Source organism: Schistocerca serialis, chromosome 1, assembly GCF_023864345.2.
Source record: "Schistocerca serialis cubense isolate TAMUIC-IGC-003099 chromosome 1, iqSchSeri2.2, whole genome shotgun sequence".
NCBI classification, from domain to species: domain Eukaryota; kingdom Metazoa; phylum Arthropoda; class Insecta; order Orthoptera; family Acrididae; genus Schistocerca; species Schistocerca serialis.
The window spans coordinates 360,514,613-360,525,461 of NC_064638.1; the positions used below are offsets into that span (position 1 = coordinate 360,514,613).

The following is a 10,849-nucleotide window of genomic DNA, read 5'->3' on the forward strand; positions in this document are numbered from 1 at the left end:
GACATACTGCCCGCCCTGGTAAGTGAAGAGAGTGGCATCTGTTCACTCAAGTACCTGGTCACCGGCGTCCAACCGATACGATCCAAACACTTTGAAATTAAAATGAGCATAGTCAAGCGGGATTGATAAATACATTTGATAATCCTCCACAGTGCCCGCTAGGTTCCACGCAGAGGCCCTAGACTCGCTACCTCCACCTTGCTGTTGCATGTTGCTCAGAACCAAAGGCAAACGTCGGGGCATCAAAGAGCATACCACGTCACACGAATGCTGCCGACAGATGCCAATCGTTCACTTACAATTTCCCTTTTAAGCGATGAAGATAGCCTGCGAGAAATATGGACTAAAGCCTTGTCGTTTCGAAGCCAGAAGTGAAGATTATCACAACAGGAAACGACGTGACACAGTATTTAGAGGGAAAATGGAGCACATTAAAGGAGTGTAGGCCACAGTCAGATGTGGAGGAAATTAAAAAGAAAAGAAAAACTATACTCCCAGAATTACCGCGGAAGACATTCATTGTGTCTTCGAAGAGAAGTAATGCTGGCAGTGAGCTTTCTACATTGTATTCTGACAGACTTCCATTCACCAGTGGCATGGAATCGTAGAGTAGCAGATACATTCTCGGAAGCAGTAACTGCTTTCCTCATCCAAGTACCATGATTTATTACACTACTGGCCATTAAAAATGCTACACCACGAAGATGACGCGCTACAGACGCGAAATTTAACCGACAGGAAGAAGATGCTGTGATATGCAAAAGATTAGCTTTTCAGAGCATTCACACTAGGGTGGCACCGGTGGCGACACTTACAACGTTGCGATACCTGGTGAAACGTTGTTGTGATGCCTCGTGTAAGGAGGAGAAATGCATACCATCACGTTTCCGACTTTGATAAAGGTCGGATTGTAGCCTATCGCGATTGCGGTTTATGGTATCGCGACATTGCTGCTTGCGGCGGTCCAGATCCAATGACTGTTAGCAGAGTGTGCAATCGGTGGGTTCAGGAGGGTAATACGGAACGCCGTGCTAGATCCCAACGGCCTCGTATCACTAGCAGTCGAGATGACAGGCATCTTATCCGCATGGCTGTAACGGATCGTGCAGCCACGTCTCGTTCCCTGAGTCAACAGATGGGGACGTTTGCAAGACAACCACCATCTGCACGAACAGTTCGACAACGTTTGCAGCAGCATGGACTATCAGCTCGGAGACCATAGCTGCGGTTACCCTTGGCGCTGCATCACAGACAGGAGCGCATGTGATGGTGCAAGAACCTGGGTGCAGGAATGGCAAAACGTCATTTTTTCGGATGAATCCTGGTTCTGTTTGCAGCATCATGGTGGTCGCATCCGTGTTTGGCGACATCGCGGTGAACGCACATTGGAAGCGTGTATTCGTCATCGCCATACTGGCGTATCACCCGGCGTGATGGTACGGGGTGCCATCCGATACACGTCTCGGTCACCTCTTGTTCGCATTGACGGCACTTTGAACAGTGGACGTTACCTTTCAGATGTGTTACGACCCGTGGCTCCACCCCTCATTCGATCCCTGCGAAACCCTACATTTCAGCAGGATAATGCACGACTGCATGTTTCTGGATACAGAAAATGTTCGACTGCTGCCCTGGCAAGCACATTCTCCAGATATCTCACCAGCTGAAAACGTCTGGTCAATGGTGGCGGAGCAACTGGCTCGTCACAATACGCATCGTGTTGAAGCTGCATGGGCAGCTGTACCTGTACACGCCATCCAAGCTCTGTTTTACTCAATGCCCACTCGTATCAAGGCCGTTATTACGGCCAGATGTGGTTGTTCTCGGTACTCAGGATCTATGCACCCAAATTGCGTGAAAATGTAAATGACATGTCAGCTCTAGTATAGTATATTTGTCCAATGGATACCCTTTATCATCTGAATTACTCGCTTGGAGTAGCAATTTTAATGGCCAGTAGTGTAATCTCCATTAGGAATTAATAATTATCCTTACTCATCCCGGGATGATTCCTTTGAAAGATCACGGCCGATTTCCTTCCTCGTCCTTCCCTAATCCGATGAGACCGATGACCTCGCTGTCTGGTCTCCTCCCCCAAAACAACCCAACCTTACTCATCCGTAATTACATTCAAAATGGGTATTAGTTCTTTTCTTTTCTAAGAAATGCCAAGCTTCTCTACTCCTCCTGTCAGGTCATCCATTTTTTCCACCGACCATGACCATTTTCTATTTTTCGGCTTGTTCACTCTCTTTGTATAGACCACAGAGAAAGGATGAAATCCCGGTTTCCTAACAGAACTCGACGCCATGCAGTACTGACATATACTTTGTACCGCGTCAAACTACATGCGACTTTCCCCGTTCATGCTTTCTTGCGCTTTAAGGAACGTATATATATGGGCACTAAGTACCAACTACTACTCTTCCTGACATACGGCTCGAAATATCGAAAAGAGGTTTTCGGTAAATACACGGAAGTGACAAAATTCGTGGGCTGCCTCCTATCATCGTTTGTATCTCCTTTTGCCCGGCATAGTGCAGCAACTCGACGTCGCATGGACTTTGTTGAGTCCATGCGACGTCGAGTTGCTGCACTATGCCGGGCAAAAGGTGATACAAAACGATGATAGGAGGCAGCCCACGAATTTTTGTCTTTGGAACTCCCCTACAGAAATACTGAGCCATGCAGCATCTGTAGCCTTCCATGGATTTTGTGCTCGAAATGATCTGTCGGTTATGACCCATAAATGGTCGAGAGGATTCGCGTCAGGCAATATGAGTGGCCAAATCGTTCATTAGAATTATCCAGAATGTTCTTCAAACCAATAGTGAACAACTGTAGCCTGGTGATAAGGCGTACTGTCACCCATAAAAATTCCATCGATGTTTGGGAACATTAAGTCCATGAATAGCTCCAAATGGTCTCCAAATAGACTAAAATAACCATTTGCAGTCAGTGATCGGTTCAGTTCCAGGGGGCCCAGTCCAGTCCACAAAAAACGCAGCCCTTACCATTATGGAGCCAGCTTGCAAAGTGCCTTGTTGACAACCTGGATCCCTAGCTGCGTGGGGTTTGGGCCACACTCCAACTCTACCGTCGTGTTTTACCAGCAGCAATCAGGACCCTTCTGACCAGGCTACCGTTTTCCAGTCTTCTAGGGTCCAACCGATATGGTCACGAGCCCAGGAGAGGCGCTGCAGGCGATGTCGTGCTGTCAGCAAAGGCACTCGCGTCGGTCGTCTGCTGTCATAGCCTGTTAACGCCAAATTTCGCCGCACTATCCTAACAGAGACGTCCCACAGTGATTTCTGCTGTTATTTCATGCAGTGTTGTTTGCCTCTTAGCTGTAACAACTCTATGCAAACGCCATTGTCCACTGCGTTGTCCGTGGTGCGAAGTAAGGTCTGAAATTTGGTATACTCGGCACTCTCTTGATATTGTGGTTCGCAGAATATTGAATTCCCTAAAGTTGGAAACTTTTTCACATGGTTCACCTGAGTACAAATGACAGCTCCCCAATGCACTGCCCTCTTGTACTACCGCCATCTGTATATGTGCATATCGCTAAACAATGACCGTTGTGATAGTACACACAGACAGGGCCTTACTGAAGGCATGACCAAGGCGCAGACAGGGAAAGAACTTAAAACCCAATTGGAAAAAGACGGTATGAAAATCAGCCAGGAAAGATAGGTGAGTTTCCCACCAATCATATTCCAGTGTTTGCCTACGAGGAGAAGCTTTTCTTCGACCTGCGACAGTATACTCATGCTGTTCTCACAGACCGACTTTAACACTGTTATTTTGTCCGACTAGAATCATAAAGAAATGTCTAAAATGTCTACTACCGAGCAAACGTCTGTCATTAACATCGTTTGTATGGCAACAGTGCACTTTGTTCACACAGCTGCTGTCTGCACAGCACGTTTACGTTCAATAATTGAAGTCTTATTGCTACTTGGCTACTGTACTGTTGGATCTCAACGGTCGGGGAGTAGGGTTACCATACGTCGCGGATTTCGCGGACAGCCCGCGATTTTTTATGCTCGAAGACGGGTGTCCTTGACAAAGAGGAAAATGTCGGCGAAAAAAGTGGCTAGTAAGTAAAAAATTTTTTTTCGTAAGTTTTGCCACTGGCCTCCGATCAAGTGTTTCATAACTCGTGCAAACTTGACGATAGCCGCTGAAACCTATGCTGATATTCCGTGTCACTTCAGAATCGCTCGGCTATTTTCAGAACAGACTGTGGAAGCAGTGTAATAATCGATTGTTTGCGATTGTTTCAGTTTTCCGCTGTTGGCGTACAACGTCTCTGCTGTCGGTATCTGATATTCTTTGGTCGTGTAAAGTTAACATTCAGCTGTGCGAAGTGTACTGGTTTAAAGCATAAAGTGAAAGATATATATCAATTGTAGCAGCATGATTGTGTACATGTTAATAATGTGTGTTCAATGCTTTAACTAAAAAGTTATTTAATGTCAATTGCAATTCATTTTCTTCATCATCGACCACTCCTTTATAGACACGATTAATGCTTGGATTAATTTTCCATGTTAATTAAAACTCCTTTGCTGATAGAATTACTGTTTGAATTATGGTAATTATGAAGATTTGGCTGACCTGCAGAAATGTGGAAGGACATTAATGATTCCAGTTTTCAACCACATCTTCATAATTACTCTGTAAAGTTATGATGAGGATTCAACTGAAATGCAAACCAATGGTCACTTGCACAGCATATCGCTCCGTGTTTCAACCATATCTTTATAATCACCGAATTTTGTCCTTGATTTTCGTCCTTGGATTATGGCAACCCTATCGGGGAGGGATTCTGAAGCAAATATATCACTTGATTGTACGTTTCCTGTTTTGTAAGACCAAGGATTGGAGTGAGACGCCACGGTGAAGGAAGTACAAAACGTGGAAGATATATCCAATGTACATGCCCCAGCAACCAGTGCTATCGCTGCTGCCAAGCTTTGGTTGATAAAATCTTTCTTTCTTTCTTTCTCGGGGCCTTTGTCCCGCTCCAACGCAGGGTCGGCTCTGTTATTACGGCATTGGCAGTGTTAATTACAGAGGGTGGCCGGATGCCCTTCCTGAAGCCACCTCGAACCCCCTGGTACGGAAGTAGTGTACCCCAGCTGTCTACGTCTAGTGTAAGTCATGAAATAGTGCGAACGTTTCCAAATGTCTGTGAGTGGTGTAACTGAGGCGGAACGTGGGGACCAGCCCGGTATTCACCTAGCGGGATGTGGAAAACCGCCTAAAAACCACATCCATGCTGGCCGGCATACCAGCCCTCGTCGTTAATCCGCCGGGCGTATTCGATCTGGGGCCGGCGCGCCCACCCGAGTCCAGGAAGCAGCGCATTAGCGCCTTCGGCTACCCTGGCGGGTCTTTGGTTGATACAATCTGCTTTGTAAATAGTAAAGAATTCGAGAATAAGCCTTCTGCAGCTGATTAATAATATTGCCGAAATGTTAATCGATGTGCCTGTAGACAGCTACACTCTGTTCATCTCTACTCAACCGAGGTGCAGGTGGCGCATAGGATAGCGTGGCCGGCAGATGCGCAGGTGACAAGGCACTCGTAGAGAGAGCGGTAATGACAGAGGTTGCTGTCGGGCACTGTAGGGGAAATGCCGAGGGCTAGAGGGGAATGCCATTCTAAACTGCTCACATTTTTTTGTAAATATTAAGCGGAATCCCTACACGCCTACACTTGCTTGCATTGTGACCACTCAAAAGAGATCTACTGTCACATCTGCTTTGGTAAGTCTAAAAAGAATTCAACAAAAGCAGCGTTTTATATTCACCTGATTTGTTAACCAATTATTACTTTCAGAGAAGCGTCAGGAGTGACGAATTTTGAGTAAAACCTACACATTCCTGTTGTTGCCATGTTAAAATTCGCTTCTTTTGTCAAAAGACAGAGAAGCTTACACAGTTTCACCTCACTATTGTGTTGTGCAGACACAACTGGGAGAAAATTCTGAAACAGTGGTTTATTAAGTTTATGAAATGATGAATTTTGCAGAAGTAAGGTAATAGCTTATGAAAAAGCACATCCTCAGTATAAAAATAAACTTGTAATGTCTTCATTTATGTTGTTCCAAATCCATAGCATTTCTCGGTTCACCAGCTATCAATGGCCCTTAAAAATTACATTCTTTCATCGAAAAAGTCTGCAGTTAGTGGAATGCCACAGTAGATAATGAATGATGATTTTGTTTGGTTTGTGGGGCGCTCAACTGCGCGGCCATCAGCGCCTGTACAAAGTTCCAATTTTTACGCAGTTCAATGTTTAACGCAGTCCAATCTAGCAACTATCACGAATGATGATGATCATGAAATGATGAGGACAACACAAACATCCAGGCCCCGGGCAGAGATACTAAAGCCCGGCTGGGAATCGAGCCCAGGACTCCGTGATCCAGAGGCAGCAACGCTAGCCACTAGACCACGAGCTGCGGACGTAGATAATGAAGTTATGCGCAATAGCCATATGGTGTGCTATCAATTGCCAAAATTTCCTTGCGATATTTCAAACCGCTTATGAAATATGGGGAATGTTGTAAGATATTCCACTCTGGCTTCATCGCTATCATCCGCACTGCAAATGAGTGCGTTAAATCCAATCAGTTTTCTCGAGATTTGTGACAGATAGAGACGTCCACCCAAGTCTAAAGTAAAATTCAATATGTTAACTAAATTTTATATGCAGCAACATATTATGTAATATGCATCAAACGGAAAGTCATACAGACCCCTATTTTTCATTGCAAACTTTTTTCGAGTTTTGCACAGTGTCTTGCATGTACACTACTGGCCATTAAAATTGCTACAGCACGTGAGAAACCCAGATGATAAAGGGTATTCATTAGACAAATATATTATACTAGAACTGACATGCCATTACATTTTCACGCAATTTGGGTGCATAGATCCTGAGAAATCATTACCCAGAACAACCACCTCTGGCCGTAATATCGGCCTTGATACGCCTGGGCATTGTGTCAAACAGAGCTTGGATGGTGTGTACAGGTACAGCTGCCCATGCGGCTTCAACACGATACCACAGTTCATCAAGAGTAGTGACTGGCGTATTGTGACGAGCCAGTTGCTCGGCCACCATTGACCAGACGTTTTCAATTGGTGAGAGATCTGGAGAACGTGCTGGCCAGGGCAGCAGTCGAACATTTTCTGTATCCAGAAAGGCCCGTACAGGACCTGCAACATGCGGTCGTGCATTATCCTGCTGAAATGTAGAGTTTCGCAGGGATCGAATAAAGGGTAGAGCCCCAGGTCGTAACACATCTGAAATGTAACGTCCACTGTTCAAAGTGGCGTCAATGCGAACTAGAGGTGACCGAGACGTGTAACCAATGGCACCCCATACCATCACGCCGGGTGATACGCCAGTATGGCGATGACGAAGACACGCTTCCAATGTGCGTTCACCGCGATGTCGCCAAACACGGATGCGACCATCATGATGATGTAAACAGAACCTGGATTCATCCGAAAAAATGACGTTTTGCCATTCGTGCACCCGGGTTCGTCGTTGAGTACACCATCGCAGGCGCTCGTGTCTGTGATGCAGCGTCAAGGGTAACCGCAATCATGGTCTCCGAGCTGATAGTCCATGTTGCTGCAAACATCGTCAAATTGTTCGTGCAGATGGTGGTTGTCTTGCAAACGTCACCATCTGTTGACTCAGGGATCGAGACGTGGCTGCACGATCCGTTACAGCCATGCGGGTAAGATGCGTGTTATCTCGACTGCTAGTGATACTAGGGCGTTGGGATCCAGCACGGCGTTCCGTATTACCTCTTGAACCCACAGATTCGATATTCTGTCAACAGTCATTGGATCTCGACCAACACGAGCAGCAATGTCGCGATACGATGAACCGCAATCGCGATAGGCTACAATCCGACCTTTATGAAAGTCGGAAACGTGATGGTACGCATTTCTCATCCTTACGCGAGGCATCACAACAATATTTCACCAGGCAACGGCGGTCAACTGCTGTTTGTGTATGAGAAATCAGTTGGAAACTTTCCTCATGTCAGCACGTTGTAGGTGTCGCCACCGGCGCCAGCCTTGTGCGAATGCTCTGAAAAGGTAATCATTTCCATATCACAGCATCTTCTTCCTGTCGGTTAAATCTCGCGTCTGTAGCACGTCGTGGTGTAGCAATTTTAATGGCCAGTAATGTAAATATCACAATAACTATGACCATTAACGAAATTGTGGGCACATCGTCGTGAAGCTGATACATAAAGTTTTAAGCAACGCAAAAACGATTTTTTTTTACTGAATAGTTTCTGTAAAATCGTTTGAGAGAGACTGCAGGCCGTACGCCTTGATTCTGTTATAGCCGGCCGACCGAAAGGGGGCAAACACAGTCGGCCTACCTTCCAAACGAACGAACGAACTCGCCGTATGCTCTGTCATTGTTCATCCGCTGTATTGCTCAATCATAACGTGTAAGACAACTGTAAGTAGGCTCTACTTATGTTTTACGTAGTTTGTTTTTATTGTACCATGAATGAAACTCTTGTTACATGTAGCACCAAAAGCCTAAATTTTCTCTGCTGATCACTGTGCCAAACGCTTGTCCCACCCAGTTCTTGTGCCACGTCTCAATGGTCAGTTGTTTGTGCCGCCGTTAAACACACACACAAAATTTGCTAAATCTGCATGGAAAAAAACTGTCGGAAGGTAGTCTTACTGGGGGGGGGGGGAGAAGGGGGGGGGGGGGATTACACCTTTCGCCGTTCTGTCAAGTGAGTAGGAACACCTCAGTAGAGCTCTGCACGAAATTTTGTTACTTGTTCAAGCCTCTTAACTCTTATATCGACACAGATGATGAAGCAAATTTATTTCTTAGTGGAACAATTTACTTTTTTACAGTATTTCAATCCGCTTGAAAAGACAAGTATAGTCATATAACACTTGTCGCTTCGAAATTTTTCGCAGAATTATCTGAGAAATGTTATTTCTCTTCCTGAATCAAGTGCTGAGCACTTACTTTGAAACAATTTTTATAGTACTAGATATAGTTTATTTGTACCATTGTAGACACTTTCAGTACATGGATGCCGTTTTTATTTTGTTTTAGATGAGGAAGATTCTGCGAGCGGCAAAGAATATCTGTTACCATAGAATGTCTGTTACCTCCGAAACTGAAAGAAGAAAAGAGATAATTGTGTAATGAAAGGAAAATGAATTCTTTAAGGAATCTGAAGAAATGTTTGTGTCGCAAAGTAAGAAGTAGGAAAAATGAAAAGACTGTTCTGTGAGAAATGAAATCGTTTGTCCAAAGAAGACATTACTATTTCTACTTTCTCAAATGTGTTTTTGTAGCTGCAACATCGAAGTTTCGCACTCACAATAAAATATTTAGTTGTTTGAAAATTGTTTTTTCAGTGGTCATTCATTAGTACAACTTGTAATTTTTGTATTAAATATAAAAAATTAATTACTGTAGAGTAAAAATTGTCCTTATCTGTGTTTCATCCTTGTTTGACGAAGCATTGATTTAAAACAGACGTTTCAGGCCACTTCATGACGAGATGCGCTGATGTGTCACATACCTTTAGCTATCAAAGCCACGACAGGAAGCACGAAATGGCTGTTTCATTGTACTATTGTTCTCAGTTGTAGTTCAGAAGAATAGTGTAGATCATTGCTTCGCCCATATACCACGTTGCTCAAATCTCTACATGAAGTGCATTCAGGTGCACAGGATAAATCAAAGAACACACCAGGAAAGAGAAGATGGTACTGCAAACTCCTTTGACTCACTACATGAATTTGGAATTGAAGTTTTGCCAATATGATGTCAATTACGGGAGTAATATCTGTAACGAATCATCTTACTCAACACATAGAAAAGGCGTCACTTCTAAAGTGATTGTTGCTTTTGCAAATTACGTATTACATTTTTGTTTGAAACGTCAAACATATCAAGTACAGGGTGTACATAAAGTCTGGGAACACTTTCAATTATTTGTTGCACAAGAACTAAACATTGTACAGATGTCATACATATGTCGTTTTGAAGAGAAAGCCTGAAAGTTTTTTTTATTTTCATGTATACCGCCACAGCGTAGTTTGGTAATTTGCCGATAGTCAGCACTAGTCGCAAACATGGTGAGTTCAGGTGCGGATCGAGCTTTCTGTGTGTTGGAGTTCGACAAAAACAAGTGTGTTGCAGCTGTTCAACGGATGTTTAGAACCAAGTACGGTAAGAAGGCACCAACAAGGAAGGCCGTTTACCACTGGCACAACAACGACGGGTTGCTTGTGCCTGGCAAAGAGAAGCGGACGTCCCAGAGTGAGTGAATTGAATGTGGAGCACGTTTAAGTGACATTCAAAAGGAGTCCAAAGAAATCAATGCGTCGTGCATCCCGTGAACTCGAAATGGCTCCAATGACAGTGTGGAAAGTCCTGCGACAGAAGCAGTCTATGAAACCATTCAAATTGGAGCTAGTGCAGAAGCTCAATGACAACGACAAAGATAAGCATTCCAAGTTTTGTTCGCAGTTGCAACAATTAAATGAGTATGGGGATGACATTGTTGATCGCTTAATTTTTAGCGACGAAGCCACTTTTCACACTAATGGGAAAGTGAATAGGCATAAATGTCGAATCTAGGGTACAAAGCATCCATACGAAAGTATTGAAGTTGAGCGCGATTTCTCAAAGGTAGTTTTTTGTGCCTTGTCACGTCGAAAACTGTTCTGGCCATTTTTCTTCGCCGAGAGCTCTGTCACTGGATATTCCTACTTGGACATGTTGAAGCAATGGCTGATGCCTCAAACGCAATCGGACT

General features: G+C 44.3%; 1 protein-coding gene across 1 annotated transcript in view; it reads left to right on the forward strand.

Moving 5' to 3' along the window:
- The window catches only part of LOC126457506 (uncharacterized), a 49,683-nt gene extending 40,255 nt beyond the window's left edge, over window positions 1–9,428 (forward strand). Inside the window, exon 3 of the mRNA XM_050093837.1 lies at window positions 9,133–9,428. Within this exon, the coding sequence (XP_049949794.1) occupies window positions 9,133–9,136 (4 nt within the window). The 3' untranslated portion in view covers window positions 9,137–9,428. The remainder of the gene's footprint in view (window positions 1–9,132) is intronic.
- The last annotated feature ends 1,421 nt before the right edge of the window (window positions 9,429–10,849 follow it).